Source organism: Equus quagga, chromosome 13, assembly GCF_021613505.1.
Source record: "Equus quagga isolate Etosha38 chromosome 13, UCLA_HA_Equagga_1.0, whole genome shotgun sequence".
Taxonomy (NCBI): domain Eukaryota; kingdom Metazoa; phylum Chordata; class Mammalia; order Perissodactyla; family Equidae; genus Equus; species Equus quagga.
The window spans coordinates 49,894,891-49,920,522 of NC_060279.1; the positions used below are offsets into that span (position 1 = coordinate 49,894,891).

Genomic DNA, 25,632 nt, shown 5'->3' on the forward strand with positions numbered 1-25,632 from the left:
TAAGAACCAAACATTTTTCAACTTAAAAAAATCTAAAGCAGTGGGAGGAAATTGAAAAAAAGTTATGTCTTTTATGATTTCCAAATTTCTTTGTGATGTGGTTGGGAAGTTGGTCAGAAATACTTCAGCTGAGGTTAGGAAATTGTTATTCTGGTATGTGAGTATCTGTATCTTCGTATCTTCTCGGGAAAGGTCTACAGAAGAGGAGAGAAAAGTAGATATAGAAATGATATCAAAACTTGGATGAGAGGAGTACAGTTGCTTGCCTGCTTTAATTCATAATGAATACAGAACTTAGCAGTCCCTATTACCTTTTAAAGGGTCAGTTCTAAATAATCAATGCACAGGGGCTGTCCCAGTGGTATAGTGGTTAAGTTCGTGTGCTCCACTTCGGAGGTCCAGGGTTTGCGGTTTCAGATCCCAAGTGTGGACCTACACACCATTCATCAATCCATGCTCTGGTGGTGCCCCACATACAAAATGGAGGAAGATTGGCACAGATGTTGGCTCAGGACCATCTTCCTCAAGCAAAAAGAGGAAAGCTGTCAATGGATGTTAGCTGAGGGCCAGTCTTCCTCACACGCAAAAAATAATTGAGGAGCAATATGGAATCCATACTAATTTAATATTTATTCCCTTTCAATTAATATTTATTGCTCAAAAGTCTCTGGACTTTCCTACCTTTTAAAAAAAATTAAAATTCTAAGTATCCTAAATTTCAAATTCTAATTTTCACTAATATTTTCTGAGTTGTCATGTGACATTCTAAAGCAGTCTTCCTCAATAATATCACTGTTATTAATGATAATAAAAATAACGTGTTGTGTTTGAGTGGAAAGCATTTTAATATTTATTATAACAATCATTATATTAAGTGTATAGGATTAGGCAAGGGTTTTTTTGCTAATTCTTTGCTTTTTATTTTCTTTAGGTCTGTAATAATGAGGAACTTTGTGGATGAGAGTACGCATCCCCTAGCGTTTATCATTTGTGACAGAATCAGTAAGGATCATTTTAGTTTCCCTTTTTTATTGAAGTTTTAAAAGGATCATGATAGCTTACTTTCAAAGGCATTTTTTCTTGAGTCATTTAAAAAATATGTTTACTCTAGAGTTCTTATTTATTTTAAATTTTACAAAAGTGTAGTTTCCCAATTATCATTACTTGCTTACTTTAACACTGTCATAGTTTCAGAGTTGCATTGGACAGATAAAATACTTTATTTGAGATGTCTAACAGACTTCCATTGTAACTTGGTCAAATCTTTCAAAGTAAATTCACTTGCTTTATTTTTTCTCAGAAAAATCTACCTTGCAAATAGTTCCAAGTAAAATTAGTTGGTAATTACATTGAAGAGAATCAGTTTTTAATTGACCACTATAATCTTCATCCTTATTTAAGAGATATAACAGAAAATTAAAGGACTCAAAACAATTTTACCCTTAAATTTTTTTCTTTGTAAAATAGCTTTATTGAGATATAGTTCAGATACTACATAATTCACCCAAAGTGTATAATTCAGTGGCTTTCAGTATATTCACGGAGTTGTATATCTATCACCACAAGTAACTTTAGAATATTTTTATTATCCCAAAAAGAACCCCCATAACTATCCAACACTCATCAGTCTCATCACTCCTTGGCAGCCACTGATCTCCTTTCTGTCTCTCTAGATCTGCCTGTTCTTGACATTTTTTATAAATGGAATCATATGATATGTAGTCCTTTGTGACTGGCTTTTTTCACTTGGCATGTTCTCAAAGTTCATCTGCGTTTTCAGCATGTATCAGTACTTGATTTCTTTTTAGTGCCAAATAATATTCCATTAGATTGATGTACCACATTTTTTTTACCTGTTCATCAGTTGTTGGACATTTAGGTTGTTTCCTCTTTTTGGCAATTGTGATTAATGCTGCAGTGAACATTGGTTTGTAAATATCTGTTTGAGCCCCTGCTTTCAATTCCTTTGGGTATATACCTAGGAGTGGAGTTGCTGGATCGTATAGTAATTCTAGGTTTAACCATTTGAGGAACTACCAGATTGTTTTTCAAAGTGTGCATTCCCAGCAGCAGTGTATGAGAGTTTCAGCTTCTCTACATTCTCACTAACACTTGTTATTTTCTGTTTTGTTTTGGTTTTTTCCCCCTTATCCTAGTGGGTGTGAAGTGGTATCTCATTATGGTTTTGATTTGCATTTCCTTGATGACTAATGATGTTGAGCATCTTTTCATGTGCTTATTGGCCATTTGTATATCTTCCTTGGACAAATGTTAGTTAGATCCTTTGCCCACTTTTTAATTGGATTATTTGTCTACTATTAACTTTTAGGAATTTTTTATATATTCTAGATACAAGTCCCTTATCAGATATACAATTTGCAAAATTTTTCTCCCATTGTCACCTCATTTATCTCATTCTCCCATTTTTCCCATGGTTGTCTTTTCACTTTCTTGATGGTGTCCTTTGAAGTGCAAAAATTTTTAATTTCAATGATGTTGCCCATTTTTTCTATCATAACCTTTTCATTTTTGCTTATGTGAAAACCTTAGTAATCATCTAACTGATATAACAGGAGTATTTTCTGGCACATAATATATAATACAGTGTAATCTTATCATTATAAAATAGTATATTCTTTCTGATAGCTTTACTACATTTGCTCTCCTAAAGCTATGTTGAGGGTGCATGTTTAGATTGTGGTTAGCTATTATTTTGGGGTTTTTTTCCTGTCTAATTTTTGCCTAGTGAACAATTTTCCATTCTGTAATTGAAGTGACAGCTGTAGTACCTAGGTTTTTATAAGCTTGAACTTAACCTTCCTAGTATTCATTTCATCTTATTTTTTTTATAGGGTGATTTTCACCTCAGTTTATTAGGATTATTTTGACGTATTCCTAAATTTTTTTGCAATTTCATGTAATTTAATATCATCTTCAGTTTTGAGGAAGACACTGTGGAATTCTTAGATCAATTAAAGATATAGATTAGATTGATCTATATAACTACAAAGCTTGTTGAAACCCACTAATAAGTAACTTTGGGGTGCTGCGTTAAAACCAAGTATTTTCAAATGCCAGAATTCATAAAATATCAAGATCAGAAGGGACTTAAAGTGTTATCCAGTCAGTCACCAATATGCTGCTGGACTCTTCTTTACAGTATCTCTATTGAGGTCTTGGTTAGCCTGTTTTAAATTTGAATATGTAACTTTAGTAACAAGGAACTCATTGTCTTTCTGTTTGGATAGCTCTGACTATTTCAAATTTCTTTCTTATATTGAGCCAAAGTAATTTTCCCTATAGTTTTCTAGTCCCTATCATTCTAGATCTGCCTTTGGGGTCCTACAGATAGCGTGAGTAATGGCATGGAAAATGAGCAATAGGACATATTAGAAAGATAACAAGAAGGTTGGTGCAATTAGGTTGTAGATGATGTGGAGAGATGGGGGGCTGGTACTGGAGATGAGACAAATTTGAAGGGTTTGTATTCCAAGTTGGATATTTATATGGTCAGCATTAGAGAACTATCAAAAGGTTTCTATTGGTAAGTGACATGATCAAATCTGTGTTTTACCAAACTCACTCTGATCACAGTATGCATGATAGATTAAAGTGGGGAAATACTTTAGGCAGAAAGGTCAGTTTTACCATGCCATTAGCCAAATAAAGCATGTAGGAGAAAGATACATTTTAGAAGAAAGATAATTAGTTTTGTTTTGGATCTGTTGAGTTTATACCTATGGAAAAGTTCAGGAGGCAGCTGGGAAGATGGTACTGGACATAAAATTTAACAATTGTCAGTATATAGAAGATAGAGAATGAGCTTATCTAGAGAAAATATTTTCTAGAGTGAGAAGAGAAGACAACTGAGGGGAGAAACTTTGAGAAGCGTGGTTTCAAATAACTTCACCAGTCTGGTTGCTGTCCTGTGAATATGTCCCATTTTGTCCATATTTTGCTTTAAGTGAGACACTCAAGATTGAATATAATACCTGGATTTGGTGCGACCAGCATAAGTGGATATGACATTTTGTTTAACCAGCATCCTATTGATAGACATCTAGGCTATATTCAGTCTTTTGCTGGAGCAAATAATGCTTCAATTAATAAATACCCCTGCATCTGCCATTTCACTCATATATGAACATATTTGTAGAATAAATTTTTAGAAGGGAATTTGCTCAAAGGGTGTGCACTTGAAATATTTCTGGATATTGGCACATTTCTCTCCTTAGAGGTTTTATCATTTTAGACTTCCACCTGCCGTATATGAGAGTGTTTTTTCCACAGCTTTACCAAAATGTGTTGTCAAACTTTGGAATCTCTCTCAGTCTGACAGGTGAAAAATGGTACATCAGTGTGGTTCTAATTTACATTCTCTTATTTTGAAGGAGAATATGAACTGACTGTTTGTATCCTTCACCCATTTTTCTATTAGGTTATTAGTATTTTTCTTATTGCTTTATAGGAAATCGTTTTTTTCTTCTTCTTCTCCCCAAAGCCCCCCTGTACATAATTGTATATTCTAGTTGTAGGTCCTTCTAGTTTTGCTATGTGGGATGCCACCTCAGCATGGCTTGATGAGTGGTGCTAGGTCTGCACCCAGGATCAGAGCCAGTGAACCCCGGCCTGCCGAAGTGGAGCACCTGAACTTAATCACTTGGCCGTGGGGCCGGACCCAGGAAATCTTGATGTATTAAGAAATGAGCACTTCATCAGTGAGTGAGTTGCAGGTGATAATTCTCAGTTGGCTATTTTTCTTTTAATAATCTAATTTATGAATCTTTCCATAAAGTTATTTAATTTATGTAATCTATTAATGGATCTTTAACGACATCTGAATTTTGTTCCATGAGTAGAAACTAAAGTACTCTTTGAATTGTTGATTTCAAGATCTTTCGATAAATACTCAGTAATGGCATAGCTGGATCGTATGGTATTTCTATTTTTAATTTTTTGAGAAATCTCCATACTGTATGTTCCATAGTGGCTGCACCAGTTTGTGTTCCCACCAGCAGTGTATGAGGGTTCCCTTTTCTCCACATCCCCTGCAACATTTGTTATTTTTTGTCTTGGTAATTATAGCCATTCTGACAGGTGTAAGGTAGTATCTTGTAGTTTTGATTTGCATTTCCCTAATAATGACTGATGTTGAACATCTTGTCATGTGTTTCTTGGCCATCTGTAAGTGTTCTTTGGAGAAATGTCTGTTCGTATTCTCTGCCCATTTTTTGATCAGGTTTTTTTGTTGTTGAGTTGTATGAGTTCTGTATATATTTGGGAAATTAACTCCTTGTTGGACATATGACTTACAAATATTTTCTCCCAGCTGATGGATTATCTTTTTGTTTTGTTCGTGGTTTCCTTTGCCTTGCAGAAGCTCTTTAGTCTGATGTCTAATTTGTTAATTTTTTCTTTTGTTTCCCTTGCCTGGGTAGACATGGTATTTGAAAAGGTACTGCTGAGATCAGTGTCAAAGAGTGTACTGCCTATGTTTTCTTCTGGGAGTTTTATGGTTTCAGGTCTTAGATTCAAGTCTTTAATACATTTTGAGTTAAATTTTTGTATATGGTGCACGATAATGGTCTACTTTCATTCTTTTGCATGTAGCTGTCCAGTTTTCCCAGCACCATTTATTGAAGAGACTTTTCTTTCTTCATTGTATGTTCTCGGTTCCTTTGTCAAAGATTAACTGGCCATAGATGTGTGGTTTTATTTCTGGACTTTCGATTCTGTTCCATTGATCTGTGTGTCTGTTTTTGTGCCAGTACCATACTGTTTTGATTGCTGTAGTTTTGTAGTATATTTTGCAGTCCAGGATTTTTTCTCAGGATTGCCCCATCCAGGTTTTCTTCCAATACTTTCATGGCTTTTCATTTCTGACATTTAATATCTTTTATTTGTTTACAATTTGTCTTGGTTTGAGAACAAGATATGGATCTAACTTTCTTTTTTTCAAATGGCCACCCAGTTGTCCTGTTTATTTTATAGTTCAATTCCCCCCAATTTGAGATACTAAATTACTTTCTATTGTATCTGTGTAACTTCTCATGTGCTAATACCACAGTGTTTTGATAAGATTTTATTATGCTTTAATATTTGGTAGGGTTAGTTCTTCCTGGTTGTTTGTTTCTTTCAGATCTTTTCCTGATTTTGCTTTTTGTCTATTTAGACCATGTCTACCTTTGAAAAAAAATACTGGAATTTTTATTGAGACCGCATTAATTTCAGAAATTAGTATATGTAGAGTTCATATATTATGATATTGAATTTTCTAGCCAAGAGCATTGTAGATAAAGAATTTGAATTAGTTTTCAGCATTTAAAAATCAGGAAATTTCCCAAAGACATCTGGATGGATTTCTAGCTCTTTAAAAATTAGAAGCAACAATGAACTGAAGCTAACTAGTAGCTGCCCCTTTGTACTTTTTAGCTAGCCATAGTTCTCTCCTAGCTAGCTTCACTCATTTCTGTCACCTGCTTGGCCTGTATACAATTTCCAACCTGAATGTACTTGTACAGTTGGGTATCTGCACTGGAAACAGTACCCCATAGTTACAAATTGTTAGATTTGATCTATAGCTCCATTCTCTTGAGATTCTTTGTATCTTGATTCTGTTAACTATTGTAATTAATTCTACCTTCCAACTTAAAACCACCTGTTAGCAATCTTTCTATACCTTCATTTAAGTCTGATAGTAAATGCTGAACCAGCCAGGCTGAGACTAGAAAAATTCTGCGGTACACTACTGGAAAATTTATTTATTAGTACTAGTATATTGTCACTTAAATTTACTAGCATTAAGCTAGTAAATCTAGTCAAATTCTCTACTATCTACCAATCGTGTACTTAGAAGCTCTGTGGGAACCCTAAGGAAATGAGTAATTTGGGGCCAATAGTTGAAGGTTTATTTTAAACAGTCTGAAAGTGGATGCCTAGGAAGGCTGGAGGAAAATGACTTGATTAAAGAACTTTTTAACAGTTATTCAATTGTAGTTTGAATGCCTTAAGAGGAGTTGTTTCTAGAAGTCCACAGACCAATTTTTTTTAACTAAGAAATGGTGAACTCAAGTTTGCCAGCTTTTAATTTTTCCAAGTAAGGATATTCTTTAAAATGACTAATATCCCCTATCATTATCACTTTATGTGAAAAAATGTTTCTGAGTACAGCATGAGTGTTTTGGTCACTGTCATTGGAAGAGCTGCTATTTGCTATCTAAAAATAATTTCAAATGTTAATAGCTACCAGTGATGATAATTTCACCACAGTAAAAATGTTAGTTAAGTGTTAAGCCAGAGAAGAAATTTTAATCAGTGAAATAGCTCCCTATTGGCTCTAGGATAAAGTCCAGATTTCTTAACATGGCTAATAAAAGCCCTGAATATCTGACCTCTGCTTGCCTCTCTACATCTCTATCTGGCTAGTAGTATTCTCTGGCCATGCTATGTTATTGAGTGGTTTCCGAAATGCCATGTCCTGCCTCACTTCTGGGCATTTCTTTAGTGTTCCCTCTGGCTCTTGCAAGTTTTATGTACAGTGTAAGAGAGTGAGGGGATTGTAAAAGACCTGTTTCCTACCCTAATGGGGGTTACAGCTTACCGGAAGAGACAGTATTTTAATTTTATTTAGCACTTGGTAATTCACCTTTGAGGCAAACAAGACTGTAGTTAGAAAGTTTGTGCTGTTATTTTGTTTTTTATAGATGAAAACAAAAGTATGTGATCTCAAGGTCATACAGCTAGAAGGTGGTAGAGCCAGGGCTCAGGTCTAGTTTTTTGTTTTTTGGTTTTTAATTTAAGTATCATGTTCTTTCTAATACCTATGCAGTCATTCATTGATTTAGCAAAAACTTATTACATGCCTACTATGCTAGGCAACATGCTCAGGATACAAAGATGATAAAGGTGTTTCTCTTTTCCAAGAGTATTCAGTCTAGTGTATGTTATACATATGTTATGTATAATGTAATATGTTATTACAATGCAATGTTATTTGTGGTGTGCACAGGTTACTAGACAGAAAGTTGAGTCAGGAGAGGTCTTCTATAGGAGGTGAATTCTAAGCCAAATTTTCTCCAAGTATGAATTTCAAATAGCTGTGAGTAGCTCATAAACAACGTAAAAATTAATGTAGCACAAATTTAATACTGAATAGAAGTGTTGAAGAGATGGCTAATAGAGAACTGAATAATTTGGTAAGGATGATTGTCATCATATTACATGGGACGAAACTATTACTGTACAGAACTTACTGAGAAGACTACAGTAGTCCCCCTCATCTGCAGTTTTGCTTTCTGCTGTTTCCCTTTCTGCTATTTCACTTACCTGTGGTCAACCTCAATCTACCTCCATCCAAAAATATTAAATGAAAAATTCCAGATAAACAGTTTATAAGTTTTAAACTGTGCACCATTCTGAGTAGTGTGATGAAATCTCATGCTGTGAGCTCTGTCCCACCCAGGACGTGAATCATCCCTTTGTCCAGCGTATCCACTCTGTATATACTGCCTGCCCATTAGTCACTTAGTACCTGTCTCAGTTATCAGATCAATCGTCAAGGTATCCCAGTGCTTGTGTTCAGGTAAACTTTATTTTACCATAATAATGGCTCCAAAGCACAAGAGTAGTGATGCTGGCAATTTGGTATGCCGTAAAGTGCTTCTTTTAAGTAAAAAGGTAAAAGTTCTTGACTTTATAAGAAAAGAAAAGAAATCGTATGCTGAGGTTCCTGAGATCTCTGGTAACTTTTATTACAGTATATTGTTATAATTGTTCTATTTTATTATTAATTATTAATGTTAATCTCTTACTGTGTCCAACTTATAAATTAAACTTTATCATAGGTATGTATGTTTAGGAAAAAACATAGTATATACAGGGTTTGGTACTGTCTGCAGTTTTAGGCATCCTCTGGGGGTCTTGGAACGTATCCCCTACAGATAAGAGGGGACTACTGTAATTCGTTTAGTAGAAAAGTATTGAGGGACCTATTTAGAGAATATAGAAATGTCTTGGAGAAAAAGCAATTATTTGACATTGAGGAAAGTAAATTTACCACTGAATTAAGTTTATATTCAGTTACCTTATTTTTACTCTTAGGGCCCAGTTCAAATGTTACCTAATCTCTGCCTTTCCTGATTTTTTCTGGACATAATTAATGGCTATCTAATCTGTGCTACCGTAATATAGTGCTTTGTATACATCTCTGCTAAGACATACATCACACTATTTGTGTTTTCTTCTCTAGATTGTAAATGTTTTAAAGATAGAGATTCTCTCCTATTGATATTTGAATCCATGTTATGTGATCATCGTGTGCTTGGCATCAGATAAATGTAGAAATGAAGATAGAGAAGCAATTTGATTTTGATTCTAAATACTTGTCTCAACCTTAGAAGAATTCTGTCCCCGAATATATTATTTTAGTGTACTTGATTGATAAGGTCCTCTACAGCAGTGCTCCAGTTATATTTCTGCCTTTATTTTCCACTTTTCTCCCTTTATATACCCTCTGCAGTGGTCATAATGTTCCCTATATATTCCTACTTCCTTGCTGTCATTTCTTTATTCCTAAATTCTTTGCATGGCTTCCCCTTCCAGTTCATTTATAAGACCCCCCTCAAAGGCTAACTGTTCCAAGAAGCTTTTCCTGAATAACTTGCCAAGTATGCTGTCTTCTCTTTATACATGACCTTCCAGATGAACTTGTGCATCTTAAGGCATGTTTACCATATTTTATTCAGTATAGGATGTGCTTTTCTTAGGCCATTATCTGCCTCCTCCTCTGTTTAGATTCTGAACTTCTGAGGGCAGGGACTTTTGTAGTTTCTACAGAGTTGCTTTGGATGTAATGGATAGTCGATAAATACTTGCTTAAGTTGCAGTTAGACTGATGTGATGTTTTTATAAAGTTGGAAAATGGTACAGGCATTTACTAGAATGAATTAAAGCAATAGGTCTTAAAGAGGAAATTAAATGAGTATTTTGTCAATTGTAGATTGTTCCCCAGTCGAGAGTCTGAAGCTAAATATAGGATATGTTCCAGAGAAGTGATTTAACCTACCTTATTTTTTGGCTTACACTTTGTTCAGTTTGGACCACATAGCCCTCTGTTTGCTCAGTCTCAAACAATTATAAAATCTGGAAAAATAATTTTTTTCCATATTTTACTTTTTCTAAAATAATATATTTATTAAAGCACTTAGTTACCATTGTGATTGATAAGTCACTTTCTAGGTAAAATTAATACAGATTTTGGTAGTTTTTATTTCTCAGAATTTTTCGAAAGTATTTCTACATTTAAATAGTGAGCAGACATTTTGTTTAGGAAATTTACATTTCCTGAAATGGACCTCCCAAAATAGAAGTTCCAGGAAAGTTTCTTAGGCCTTTGCTAATTTTTGAATAAACTATTATGTAAAGGAGTAAGAACTTCCATTTGTGATTCTCTATGCAAGACAGTGGGGGCAGAACCATAAATTACCTTTGTTAAAAATGTTTGGAATGATACAAGCCCAGAACAAAATTGGCCAGCTATTTCATATTAGCAGGTAACCTATTAGATCCTTTCTATACACAAATAGTGTATATCTGTGTGTGTATATATACGTATACATATATATAATCATTTTTTCTCTTGAGACTATCATAAGACTATTGCTTAGCTCAAGTTACTGTTTGTTTTTGCCTCAGCTTGATTGTCAGTACACGTTTATTTACACAGTTTAATAAATATAATAAGCATTCTGTATATTCCAAATGATTTAATGGGGGGCACTTAGGGACAGAGTAATGAATATAACTTAATAGGAAAGTGGTTGCTTTTGCTACACAGATATCTAAATCAGTTGGCTGTCAGGAAAGCTGATTTGACATGGCAGATGAGCAAGAGGACTATGGTAGCAATATTTGGGGACATCACCAATGTATCACATGGTCTGTGTTGTCTGTCAACTGACCAGATGGCAGACTTTTTTTTTAATCCCTATTTTTTTTTTTTAGCTGGGAAAGATTCGCCCTGGGCTAACATCTATTGCCAATCTTCCTCTCTCTTTTTTTTTCCTTCCCCAGAGTCCCAGTAGTTAGTTGTATATTCTAGTTGTAAGTCCTTCTAGTTCTTCTATGTGAGCCACTGCCACAGCATGGCTACTGACAGATGAATGGTGTGGTTGCACATTTGGGAACCAAACCCAGGCCACCAAAGCAGAGTGCAGTGAACTTTAACCACTAGACCATCAGGCCTGGCTCCCAGATGGCTAAGTTTTTTTTTTTTTAATTGAAGTCATAATAGTTTATAACATTGTGATATTTCAGTCATACATTATTTGTCAGTCACCATATATTTGTGCCCCTTTACCCCTTACTTCCACTCCACAATGCCCTTCCCCTCTGAACATTAATCTGTTCTCTTTGTCCATGTATTTTTTTATCTTCCACATATGAGTGAAATCATATGGTGTTTGTCTTTCTCTGTCTGCCTTATTTTGCTTAACATAATATCCTCAGGGTCCATCCGTGTCATTGCAAATGGGATGATTTTGTCTTTTTTTATGGGTGAGTAGTATTCCATTGTGTATATATATATACCACATCTTTATCCAGTCATCAGTCGATGGACACTTGGATTGCTTCCGTGTCTTGGCTATTGTGAATAATGCAGCAATGAACATAGGGATGCATAGGTCTCTTTGAATTGTTGATTTCAAGTTCTTTGGATAAATACCCAGTAGTGGGATAGCTGGGTCAGATAGTATTTCTGTTTTTAATTTTTTGAGAAATCTCCTTACTGTTTTCCACAGTGGCTGCACCAGTTTGCATTCCCACCAGCAGTGGATGAGGGTTCCCTTTTCTCAACATCCTCTCCAACATTTGTTATCTTTTTTCTTGGTAATTGTAACCATTCTAAAAGATGTAAGGTGATATCTCATTGTAGGTTTGATTTGTATTTCCATGAAGATTAGTAATGTGGAACATCTTTTCATGTGACTATTGGCCACCAGATGGCCAAATTTTATCTCATTTTGGGCCAGTTTATCATGACTTAATCCACTTGCTCATCTTGATTCAATTCCACATATACCCTATGAAATAGTAGATTTATCAGATCATAAGGTCTAGAGCAAAAGACCACAAAACACTTACTAATCTGAGAGAATCTGATGTCAGCTATCTTAACAAGACATAACTTTGAAGTGTAGTACGTATGTATTTTATACATGCTAGAGCTGCTGGGAGGCAGTGGCCATTTCATGGTATAGGAGAGTCTGACATACCATTCTCAAGTTTACTTTACAATCTGTCGTCATAATATATGAATTTCAAAATGAAGTAATATGCATTATTACTTTTAAATGTGTATATTTATGTCCCCTGCAGGAGGCTTTTTTTCCTTCAGGGAATATTAATGAACTATTTACAATGAATTATTCTACCAAAAAATACTGTACACTGAAGTTTTGTTTTTAAATCATATATAAACCTTGTAGAACTTTAATGAATACTCATTATTAAACTTTGTTTTTGTTCTTCTTTTCCTAGGATTCTGGCACTTTATGAGATGTCATTATCAAGAGCAATAATGAACGTTGACCTGTTTCAGATTAGTTGATGACCTTTAGAAATGATCCAGTAATATTTACTACAGAGAAGCTGAATATACTCGATTTGGAGTGAACAACCCAGATTGTTACTGAATTTTTCAAGATGACGGATCCAATGATGGACTTTTTTGATGAAGCCAATCTTTTTGGTGAGACCTTAGAAGGTTTGTCAGATGATGCATTTGTACAACCAGGACCGGTTTCACTAGTTGATGAACTGAACTTGGGTGCAGAATTTGAACCTTTGCACATAGACTCACTGAACCATGTTCAAGGTACTCCAACACATCAGAAGATGACTGATTATGAGCAGTTAAATCAGTTTGATTCAATGAAATTTCACCAAGTCAATCAGTCTTTTGGTAGCCCAGCTGAGCATGTGTTATCTCCACACTCTCAGTTTAATTGTTCTCCGATCCACCCCCAAAACCAACCCAATGGTTTGTTTCCAGATGTAGCAGATGGCAGTCCAATGTGGGGCCATCAGACAGCTACTAGCATTTCAAGTCGAAATGGATCTCCTTTTCACCAACAAGGACATTCTCACTCTATGCATCAAAATAAAAGCTTTGTGGCACACCATGACTTTGCCTTATTTCAGGCCAGTGAACAACAAACACAGTGTAGTTCACTACGCTCACAACAAAACAGAAATAATCTTAACCCAGGGCAAAATTCTCTTAATCAGTCTAAAAATTTTATGGATGTTAATGTTTCCGGTCCGCACAGAGTCAGTGTTAGCCACCCAACACAAATTACTAGTGCATCTACTTCACAACAATCTCTTTCGATGCAGCAGTTTTCTCAAACGTCAAATCCTTCAGTGCACTTCCTCAAGTGTAGCAGTCATCAAGAAGGAAATTTTAATGGACCTTCTCCAAATATGACTTCTTGTTCTGTCAGTAATTCACAGCAGTTTTCTTCACATTATTCCTTTTCCAGTAATCATGTATCACCGAATAGTCTTCTGCAGTCCTCTGCAGTTCTTGCACCCAATCATACAAATCAGACATTATCTGATTTTGCTGAAAGTAATTCCTTTTCACCTCATAGGAGAATCAAGCAAGAATCCACTCAGCATATGCTAAATCCCAATACATCATTGAATTCAAATAATTTCCAAGTGTTGCATTCATCACATCCTCAGGGTAATTACAGCAATTCAAAATTATCTCCTGTGCACATGAACTTCCCAGATCCTGTTGACTCAGGATCTCAAATGGGCCATTTCAATGATCATGTGGAAGCGAATGGCTTTTCGTCTTTAGAAGAGAATTTACTTCATCAAGTGGAGTCTCAAACTGAACCATTCACAGGACTTGACCCAGAAGACCTCCTTCAGGAAGGTCTCCTTCCCCAATTTGATGAGTCAACATTTGGGCAGGATAATTCAAGTCATGTTTTAGATCATGACCTTGATCGGCAGTTTACTTCACATCTTGTAACACGGCCTTCTGATATGGCTCAAACTCACTTGCATAGTCAGGCTCGGAATTGGCATTCATCACTTTCTAATCATCAGCATTTACATGACAGAAATCGTCTATGTCTACAGCGACAGGTATGTAGCTCTTTTATTTTGGTGATTTGAGGTAGGGTGGACTTTTGCTTATTGAATTAATTTTTGGGACATTAAAGACTTCTCAAACTCGGTAATTCTATTAAGTGAATATGCATATTTTGACATAGGTTTGCATTGCTTTAACAATCATATATTTGAAAGTGATTCATTGATGTGCTCAAAGCAATAGACTAATTTCTATATTTAGAAAATTGTAAGGTTTTAAGAGCTCTTTTGTAGCTTGCGATTCCGATTGCCTTTATTTTTTTTTTTTTTTAAAGATTTTATTTTTTCCTTTTTCTCCCCAAAGCCCCCCGGTACATAGTTGTATATTCTTTGTTGTGGGTCCTTCTAGTTGTGGCATGTGGGACGCTGCCTCAGCGTGGTTTGATGAGCAGTGTCATGTCCGCGCCCAGGATTCGAACCAACGAAACACTGGGCCGCCTGCAGCGGAGCGCGCGAACTTAACCACTCGGCCACGGGGCCAGCCCCTCCGATTGCCTTTAAAAGAAAGATATATTATCAAAAATAAAAACCTAATAACTATAATTAAAAGGAAACAATAGATTGGGAACATTTTATTGCAAATATGATAGACACAGGGTTAATGGTCCTATAAAAAGCTCATATAAATTGATAAGCAAAGATCACTGTTGATACCTAAAGTGTACGAACTGAAATTCACAAAAAAGAAATTGAATTACTAAACAAAACATTCTGAATAATTTGCAACTTTAATAATAGTTCAGTTTGGAGCTTGGTTTCATTTTTACCTCTTAGAAAAAATTGTTTTCAGTGTTAATGCTTAGTACTGGCAAATTTATGGTGAAATTGGAACTTACATATGTAGCTTTGTTAACTGATACAAATATTTTGAAAAGCAATTTGGTAGTATATCTGAGTATAAAAATACTTTATTACAATAATCCAAACACAGCAAAAGTAATACACCCAAAGATATTTATCTTACTGTATCTGTAAGGGACAACTAGAAACAGCATAGTTTATTATCATATTGATATTAGATGGACTATTATAAGCATTTATTATAAGACTTTGAAGACTAACAGTGAGAATATGTCAATGATGGGGGAAAGGCATAATTCAAAATTAAGATCACAGTAAAGTGGTTCAGAGTGCAGCCTCTGGTACCAGAATACCTGGGTTAGAATCTTGGCTCCTGTTACTTATTAGTTGCATGACTTTTAGCTAGTTATGTAATTTTTATGTATCTCATTTGCCTCATCTTTAAATGTGGAATAATAGGATTTACCTAATAGGGCTTTGGTAAAGATTAAAAGAGTTATAACATGTAAAAGTGCTTAGAACTGTGCCTGGCATATACTAAGAACTTAATATTTTTATGATTATACTTTTTTTCATAGCTGTGTGAAACTATGCATATGAAAAAATACTGGAGGAAATAGATTGTTTTAGGGTAGTATAATTTTACTTTCCTTTGTTTTCTATAGTTTTTGTCACATGAATGTATTACTTTTTTAATAAAAAATGTATCTAATGTAATAGTTAATCATTTTCACGAAATCTTGTTAAATTAAGGATTCATAAAATGCTTCAATAGTTTGGGTTCCTCTGAGATTAGGTGGACAGTGAAATATACCACATTTCTTGAAATTAAATATTTAGGGACTGTTTTTTCATTTCAAAGGCTTGAAGTGTTTGAAAAAGGTAAAATCTTTATCTTTTCCATTGGGTTTATTTTAGTTCTGTTTCAAATGGTAGTTTCTGTACATTTTTTGAAATGTCTGGATAGATTTTAAGATATTTAAAAGGCACTTGTAAACCCTCCCCTTCCCCTTCGTGTGGCATGAATAGAATATTATGATTTTGCTCCCTCTACTGGAAGAGGATCAGGCATCTCAGTTAGAAGGACCCTGGGAAAAGCCTCTGCTGATTGAACCTAGGGGTCACTTCCACTATCAACTTCATCTCTACATTTCTGACCAGTTTGATCACTTTGTCCAGCATATTAAGTGAAGTTATGAAGCCCTAAATTTATTAACTTCACTTCTTAATTTTATTTTTCTAAAGCCTTGTCACCATTTTTTTTTAATTCATGTTTTTCTGAACGTGTTATACTGGCTTTAAAATGAAGACTCCCTTTTATAGATTTGAAATGAGTGGAGAGTAATTATAAATAAGTAGTCCCTAATGCTTGCTTATAGATAGTACTGTCTGAGAGAAATCCTTTTCAGACCCATCATAAGCAACCTTTCATAAATCATCTTATTCTACACTGATAAATTCATAAGGCTTTATTTACATCTACTCACTTTTTGTTTCAGAATTTTTGTTTTGCTAATTTCTTGTTCTTTTTGTTCCCTGTTCAAAACTGACCTGGCAGTTGATTTGGAATACTTTTTTGACTTACTGAAAGTTTGTTCTCAAGTTTCCTATTATTTCTTAGTGTTAAGAGTGATATTTGAGAGTTGCTGATTATAGAGGTGAAGAGAGATGGATTGGTAGAAAAGGGAGGGGATTATTATTATGATTATTGATTATATACAGGTTTTATATGTACCGAATTACAGGTCGCATATCCTAAATAATGTGAAATTCAAATGATTTAACATTATGTAATTTATGACAAATTTTAGCAGAGTGTATAAGTTTTTTGCTTATGTAATTTTTGGCATGGTCTAGACGGTTATGGTTACTACATACCCAAAATGTTATATTAATAAGGAGTTCTGATATTATTACAATGTTTTCCCAGGTTCTATGGAAAGAAATTTCTTTTCTTAGTTTTTTTAAACTCTCTCTTAATTGCAGTAATTTCATTTCAGACTGAATTAGCATTGTTAAATATGTATAAAAGTGGATAGATTTGAAAATAATAAAGTGGCATAATTTTTGGTTTCTCAAAATCAAAAAATGAGATACGTTTTTTTATAGTCAAAACAAGATATTCTTTAATCTACTGTTGAAAATTCGTGAATGGCACTCCTTAGAATTCTAGAAAGCTTTGGTGAGAATGTTGGATGTGTAATGAATATTTCTAAGCCTTGCTTTTTCTTATTCCCCAACTGAGGCGAGGTGGTTGTAGATATAATTTCAAATGTCTTAGAGTACCCTGAAGTCTGTGTCAGTCATTAACAACAGTGAATATTGCTGAAAACATTTCTCATATAATTGACTCTAGAATTTTACCACTTAAAAAAGAGAAAAGAAAAAAGGTGACAAGCTACAGCAAGTGTTTATAAATGTAAGTACAAAACATAATAGAGAAAATGCTAGCTTCCTTTCATCTCTGATTTTTACAGCAAAGGAGTTTTGAGAGAATAATATTTTAAACTTTTCGTGGCTCTCTTATGACAAATACTTTCCACTATTTTGTAACATGGAATCTTTTGATTTTGCAAATTGGAAATAACGTGGAGCATTATATGATCTTTCAGTGTTTATAAATTAAGTTTAATGTAAAAGTTCTATAGCAGTGAAAAGTATTATGTGGGATAGCTGAAATAGCAATCAAAACAGGAAATAGAATTTTAGGAGATAAATAATTATACATAATTCCTTGCTGGCTTTTGTATTCTGATGAATTTATTACTTTATTTACTACTTTGAATATTTATTTTATTTTTTTCCTGAAGGTGGGGAAACTTACTTATAAGCTTTAAAGAATACTTAGGTTTGAACAGCCTGTATAAAAGGCACATTTTAAATTATTGGATTTTTTTTCTGATAAAAAATTTAATGCATGGTTACTTAAAAAATTGGATCATATAGGAAACAAACAGATGAAAAACAAGTTACTGGTAATATCACTACCAAAAGATATCGCTGGTGATACCTTGTTGTTTAAGTTTCCAGTGAGATCTAGTGTCTGTCTCTCCCATGTCCTCCACCTACATAGTCTTGCATTTTTAAGAAACGAAGTTGGGAACATATAGTTTATGCTGTTTGACAAATTGCTTTTTTAACCTTCCAGTTAATATGTTGCAGACATTTTTCATATCATTAAATGCTTTTCTAAAAATGATTTTAAATGGCTGAATATTTTGCCATTATAAGATTGCTAAAGTACCATATACAAGTAAGGCTGTTATTGAGATCTGGAAAAATCTGAATTGGGGTAATTAAAATATCTTTATATTTTTCTTACATATGTTACCATAATTCAATTTAAAGTAGGTGTATAATAATAGCAAAAATTATAATAACTAATACATAGAACACTTATTTTGCCAAGCACTGTTCTAAATACTTAACCTAAATTAACACATTGATCCCTCACAACAATCCTTTTGATTGGATATAGTATTTCCTTAAGTTTTCTTATGGGAGGAAACTGAGGTACAGAGGAGTTAAGTAGTATACCCCAAATCACACAGCCAGTGTGGAGACAACCAGTGACCAGACTGGATTCAAACCAAATTTCACTTCGTGATATGTGGTCTTAAGCACTTTCACTTTACTTCTTAGTATGTTAATACGTTGTGGTATATAACAATAATATGCTAAATGATTTCTCTCTACTCACCCTCCGCCTTCAAACATCTATCTTACTAAGCAAGCAAAAACATGCTTTAGAACCTGTAAGTGGAGAAGACCATGCATCTCATGTTTTGGCTATATTGGCAAATAGTTTATCCATTACCAGAGGAAAAAGCAACTCCAAAACAAAACAAAGAAAAAAGTAAACTGAAATAGCTATTGCTTCCAAAAGTATTTTGACATTTTTTATAACATTATGTTTAAGATGATAGCAACAAATATCCTAAAGTTAAATTATCTTCAAATAATTTGAATAATATAATTTTGCTATTTATCTTCAAATGTTTAAAGGATTTTAAAGGTCAGAATTAGGCCTACTAAGTGGAAGTCGCAGAAAAGCAGATTATCATGTATTATAAGGAAGAAGTTTGAAATAAAGCTCTTTCACTGAAAGGAGGGAGATGGAGTGGCTCAGATGTGTCACAGAAGCAGTTCCTACAGTGGGTGGGAAATGGACTAAATTGTAGGTTCTTTTCAACTCTTAAGATGCTATAGTTGTAATTTTGGGTTTCATTGTAGGACATATCATTCATATTGCCTATTTAGTTCCTGAGTGGCAATTACAAATAATGAAAGGTAAAGAAATGTGACACGTTCTCTGCTATCCAACAGAGTCAGGGAATTATTTATTATAGATGAGCATATTTTCTAGATAGTTGAAAAATATTCTATTAAGCACCAAAGGCTTTAATTATACAGATCTTTTTTTAATTCTTACATCTCTAGGCATTACTGTCACTTAAGTAAGACTCTTGGAATACTTTACATATTTGAAAATTATTTTAAGCAGAAACATAGCTAATTTTGTGTGTAAGTAAAGTTTATAAAAAAGAGAGGAAAACCCATGTAAAACTAAAGCAAGAGATCTTCTGTACTTTGCTCATACCCTTTGAACTCCGAGAATCCCAAGCTCTTTGCTAGGTTTTTTTTAACAGCGTAACTTAGTTTCTGAGTCAGAAAAGCAACAGATACATGAACGGTTAAAAAACTTGTCACTCTGTTATGCCCTAGACAAAAAGAGGAGAAAAAACTACCCAAGTAATATTTATATTGTCTCCTTGGATAATTAAAATTCTTATTTTAATAAATTAAGTAGCTTCCCTTTATTTATCAAAATTTGTTTAAATCTTTATGCATTTGGCATGGTATTGCTCATAATAAGTTTCAGAATTCTTAGTCCTCTAAGCTAAAACACAAAATAGAAATTCCATACAGGAATTTCCCTTTTAGTTGCTTTTTTTCAGTTAAAGTGGATTAGTTTTTGGTTTTGACCTTTTTTTCTTATTGATAGTATCATTTATTTTTCCTAACTTTTATTTTGAATAAGTTTAAAGTTACAAAAAAGTTGAAAGGATAATACAGTGAACATCCATATACCATTCACATAGACTCACTAGTTGTTAATTTTTTGCCACATTTGCTTTCTCGTTCTTTTTTTTTTAATTGAGTTATTGATAGGTTACAATCTTGTGAAATTTCAGTTGTACATTAATGTCTGTCAGTCATGTTGTAGGTGCACCACTTCACCCTTTGTGCCCACCCCCCCACCCCACCTCTCCCCCGGTATCCACTAAACTGTTCTTAGTCCATAATTTTAAATTCCTCATATGAGTACAGTCATACACAGATTATCCTTCTCTCGCTGGCTTATTTCACTTAACATAATTCTCTCAAGGTCCATCCATGTTATTGCAAATGGAATGATTTTGTTCTCTTTTGCAGCTGAGTAGTATTCCATTGTATATATGTACCACATCTTCTTTATCCATTCGTCTGTTGATGGGCGCTTAGGTTGCTTCCACGTCTTGGCTATTGTAAACAGTGCTGCAGTAAACATTGGGGTGCACAGGACTTTTGGGATTGCTGACTTCAGGCTCTTTGGATAAATACCCAGTAGTGGGATGGCTGGATCGTATGGTAGTTCTATTTTTAGTTTTTTGAGGAATCTCCATACTGTTTTCCATAGTGGCTGCCCCAGTTTGCATTCCCACCAGCAGTGTATGAGGGTTCCTTTTTCTCTGCAACCTCTCCAACATTTGTTGCTATTAGTTTTAGATATTTTTGTCATTCTAACAGGTGTAAGGTGATATCTTAGTGTAGTTTTGATTTGCATTTCCCTGATGATCAGCGATGATGAGCATCTTTTCATGTGCCTATTGGCCATCCGTATATCTTCTTTGGAGAAATGTCTGTTCATGTCTCCAGCCCATTTTTTGATTGGGTTGTTTGATGTTTTGTGGTTGAGTTGCGAGAGTTCTTTATATATTAAGGATATTAAGCCTTTGTCAGATATACGACTTGCAAATATTTTTTCCCAGTTAGTGGGTTGTTTTTTTGTTTCAATCCTGTTTTCATTTGCCTTGAAGAAGCTCTTTAATCTTGTGAAGTCCCATTAGTTTATTCTTTCTATTGTTTCCCTTCTCTGAGAAGGCATGGTGTCCGAAAAGATCCTTTTAATACTGATGTCAAAGAGTGTACTGCCTACGTTTTCTTCCAGAAGCCTTATGGTTTCAGGTCTCATCTTTAGGTCTTTAATCCATTTTGAGTTTATTTTGGTGAATGGTGAAAAAGAATGGTCAATTATCATTCTTTTACAGGTGGCTTTCCAGTTTTCCCAGCACCATTTGTTGAAAAGACTTTCTTTTCTCCATTGTATGCCCTCAGTTCCTTTGGCAAAGATAAGCTGTCCATAGATGTGTGGTTTTATTTCTGGGCTTTCAATTTTGTTCCATTGATCTGTGCACCTGTTTTTGTACTAGTACCATGCTGTTTTGATTACTGTAGCTTTGTAGTATGTTTTGAAGTCAGGGATTGTGATGCCTCCCGTTTTGTTCTTTTTTCTCAGGATTGCTTTAGCAATTCGGGGTCTTTTGTTGCCCCATATGAATTTTAGGATTCTTTGTTCTAATTCTGTAAAGAATGTCTTTGGGATTCTGATTGGGATGGTGTTGAATCTGTAGATTGATTTAGGTAGTATGGACATTTTAACTATGTTTATTCTTCCAATCCATGTACATGGAATGTCTTTCCATCTCCTTATGTCGTCATCCAATTCTCTCAGAAAGGCCTTGTAATTTTCATTATATAGGTCCTTCACTTCCTTAGTTAAATATACCCCAAGGTATTTTATTCTTTTTGTTGCAATTGTAAATGGTATTGTATTCTTGAGTTCTTTTTCTGTTGGTTCATTACTGGAGTATAGAAATGCTACTGATTTATGCAAATTGATTTTATATCCTGCAACTTTGCTGTAGTTGTTGATTACTTCTAACAGTTTTCCAATGGATTCTTTGGGGTTTTCTATATATAAGATCATGTTGTCTGCAAACAGCGAGAGTTTCACTTCTTCCCTCCCTATTTGGATTCCTTTTATTCCTTTTTCTTGCCTGATTGCTCTGGCCATGACCTCCAGTACTATGTTAAATAATAGTGGTGATGGAGGGCATCCTTGTCTCGTTCCTGTTTTCAGGGGGATGGCGTTCAGTTTTTGCCCATTGAGTATGATGTTGGCTATGGGTTTCTCGTATATGGCCTTTATTATGTTGAGGTAGTTTCCTTCTATGCCCATTTTGTTCAGAGTTTTTATCATAAATGGCTGTTGGATCTTGTCAAATGCCTTCTCTGCATCTATTGAGATGATCATGTGGTTTTTATTCCTCAGTTTGTTGATGTGGTGTACCACGTTGATTGATTTGCGGATGTTGAACCATCCCTGTGTCCCTGGTATGAATCCCACCTGATCCTGATGTATGATTCTTTTGATGAATTGCTGAATTCTGGTTGCCAAAATTTTGTTTAGAATTTTTGCATCTATGTTCATCAGTGATATTGGCCTGTAGTTCTCTTTTTTCGTGATGTCCTTGTCAGGTTTTGGTATCAGCATGATGTTGGCCTCATAGAATGTGTTAGGAAGTGTTCCATCTTCCCTAATTTTTTGGAATAGCTTGAAAAGGATAGGTATTAAATCCTCTCTGAAAGTTTGGTAGAATTCCCCAGGGAAGCCATCTGGTCCTGGGGTTTTATTCTTTGGGATGTTTTTGATTGCTGTTTCCATCTCTTTCCTTGTGATTGGTCTGTTCAAATTGTCTGCCTCTTCTTGAGTGAGCTTTGGGAGATTGTAGGAGTCCAAGAATTTATCCATTTCCTCTAGCTTATCCATTCTGTTGGCATATAGTTTTTTGTAGTATTCTCTTATAATCTGTTGTATTTCTGCAGAGTCTGTTGTTATTTCTCCTCACTCATTTCTGATTTTGTTTATTTGAGCTTTCTCCCTTTTTTCTTTGTAAGTCTGGCTCGTGGTTTGTCAATTTTATTTATCTTCTCAAAAAACCAGCTCTTTGTCTCATTGATCCTTTCTACTGCCTTTTTCGTTTCAATAGTATTTATTTCTGCTCTGATTTTTATTATTTCTCTCCTTCTGCTGACTTTGGGCTTCATTTGTTCTTTTTTCTCTGGTTCAGTTAGGTGTGCTTTAAGGTTGCTTATTTGGGATTTTTCTTGTTTGTTAAGATGTGCCTGTATTGCGATGAATTTTCCTCTTAATACAGCTTTTGCTGTACCCCATATGAGTTGGTATGGCATGCTATCATTTTCATTTGTTTCCAGTTATTTTTTTATTTCTTCTTTAATTTCTTCAATGATCCATTGCTTGTTCAGCAGTGTGTTGTTTAGTCTCCACATCTTTGTGCCTTTCTCAGCTTTTTTCTTGTAATTAATTTCTAGCCTTATAGCACTATGATCTGAGAAGATGCTTGTTATTATTTCAATTTTTTTAAATTTGTAGAGGCTTGCCTTGTTTCCCAACATATGGTCTATCCTAGAGAATGTTCCATGTGCACTTGAGAAGAATGTGTATTCAGCTCTTTCAGGGTGAAGTGATATATATATGTCTATTAAGTCCAATTGTTTTAGTTTTTCATTTAGCTCCACTCTTTCCTTGTTGATTTTCTGTCTGGATGATCTGTCCATTGATGTGAGTGGGGTGTTGAGGTCCCCTACTATTATTGTGTTGTTTTTAACATCTTCCTTTAGGTCTGTTAATAGTTGCTTTATGAATCTTGGTGCTCCTGTGTTGGGTGCATAGATATTTATAAGTGTTATTTCTTCTTGATGAAGTGTCCCTTTGATCATTATATATTGTCCCTCTGTGTCTCTCTTTACCTGTCTTATTTTGAAATCCACTTGGTCTGATGTGAGAATTGCAACACCTGCCTTTTTTTCCTTGCTATTTGCTTGAAGTATTGTCCTCCACCCTTTCACCCTGAGTCTGTGTTTGTCCTTGGGGCTGAGGTGTGTTTCCTGGAGGCAACAAATTGTTGGATCGTGTTCTTTAATCCATTTTGCCACTCTGTGTCTTTTTATTGGAGAGTTCAATCCATTCACATTGAGAGTGATTATTGAATCATGTGGACTTAGTGCTGTTAGTCTGTCGCTCATTATCTTGTTTTCCTGTGTTTCTTTTCCTGTTTGCTTTAGACTACCCATTTAATACTGCAATTTCTTATGCTGGGTTTCTTAGATTTTTCCTTATTTATGATTTGTGACTCTGTTCTGTACTTTATTTTAGTGTCTGCCTTGAAGTTTGTATTTAGAATCTCATGTATAATATAGTCTATTCTCTGGTGGTCTCTTACTTACTTGACCAATACTGATTTAGACCCTTTGGTCTTCCCCTCCTAAATAATTATTTTCATTTTTTATTCCAACTTGTCTTATTAATTGGTAGTTAGAGTGCTAAGATCGTCCTTGTTTTGGTAGTTTCCTTACCTTTACCCTAATGCTATAATTGAATATTTACTATCCTGTTCTGGTTCTATCCATCGGTCTCCCTAGTCTGTGGATGTGTCCCCTTTCTTCCTTTTTTCTTTTTTCAGGTATGAGAGCCTTCTTGAGGATTTCATGTAATGGAGGGCTTTTAGTTACAAATTCCCTTAACTTTTGTTTGTCTGGAAAAGATTTAATTTCTCCCTCATATCTGAAGGAAATTCTTGCTGGATAGAGTATTCTTGGCTGAAGATTTTTATCCTTTAAAGCTTTGAATATGTCACTCCATTCTCTCCTAACTTGTAGGGTTTCTGTAGAGAAATCCACTGACAGTCTGATAGGGGCTCCTTTATAGGTCATTCTTTTTTTTCTTTCTTCCCTGAGTATTCTTTCCTTATCTTTCCTTTTTGCCAACTTTACTACTATGTGCCGTGGGGTAGCTCTTTTTACATTGACAAATCTAGGAGATCTAAAACTCTCCTCTACACACATTTCTCCGTCGATCCCTAGATTTGGGAAGTTCTCTTCAATAATTTCGTTAAACACACTTTCTACTCCATTTTCCTTTTCCATACTCTTGGTAATTCCTATGATCCTTATGTTCTTACTCCTCATTGAATCCATTATCTCTTGGAGATTTTCCTCATTTTTTTTAATTCTTAGTTCTCTTTCTTCCTCTGTCTGATGCCATTCAGCCTGTCTATCTTCGATTATGCTAATTTTCTCCTCTATGTTGTCTACATGGGCATTCAGGGAATCCATATTCTGTTTTATCTGGTCCATTGTGTTTTTCATCTCAAGTAATTCTGTTTGATTCTTCTTTATGATTTCAATCTCTTTTGTGAAGTAACTCCAGAACTCGGCTTGTTTCTCTATCTTTCTCTCTACCTCAGTGATTTTTTTGATTATAGCTGCTCTGAACTCATTATCACTTAGTTTACCTAATTCCAAGTCCTCAGGACTTAATTCTGTGTTTTTATTGTTTTCCTTCTGGTCTGGGGCTTTTATAAATTGCTGGATGGTAGAGGAGCGGTTTTTTCTCATGGTGGTAGAATTCAGTTGCAGTTACAGCCTGTCGCCACTAGATGGGGGGTCAAGAGCTGCGTGTTATGAGCTCTCTGCCTTGGGGCAAGATGGCTGCGCCCACTGGCTTTGCCGGGGGGGGGGGGGGGGGGGGGGGGGGGGGGG

At 34.8% G+C, this 25,632-nt stretch overlaps 1 protein-coding gene across 7 annotated transcripts in view; it reads left to right on the forward strand.

The window, feature by feature from the left end:
- The window catches only part of CHD9 (chromodomain helicase DNA binding protein 9), a 228,453-nt gene that overhangs the window by 67,624 nt on the left and 135,197 nt on the right, over positions 1-25,632 (forward strand). For 3 of the 7 annotated variants that reach the window (XM_046684199.1, XM_046684202.1, XM_046684196.1), the window contains exons 2-3: positions 932-1,002; positions 12,538-14,160. In XM_046684199.1, the coding sequence (XP_046540155.1) occupies positions 12,703-14,160 (1,458 nt within the window). In that variant the 5' untranslated portion in view covers positions 932-1,002; positions 12,538-12,702. Of the gene's footprint in view, positions 1-931; positions 1,003-4,627; positions 4,734-12,537; positions 14,161-25,632 lie in introns of those variants that run through there. The other 4 variants (XM_046684201.1, XM_046684200.1, XM_046684197.1 and 1 more) reach the window with 2 other exon arrangements.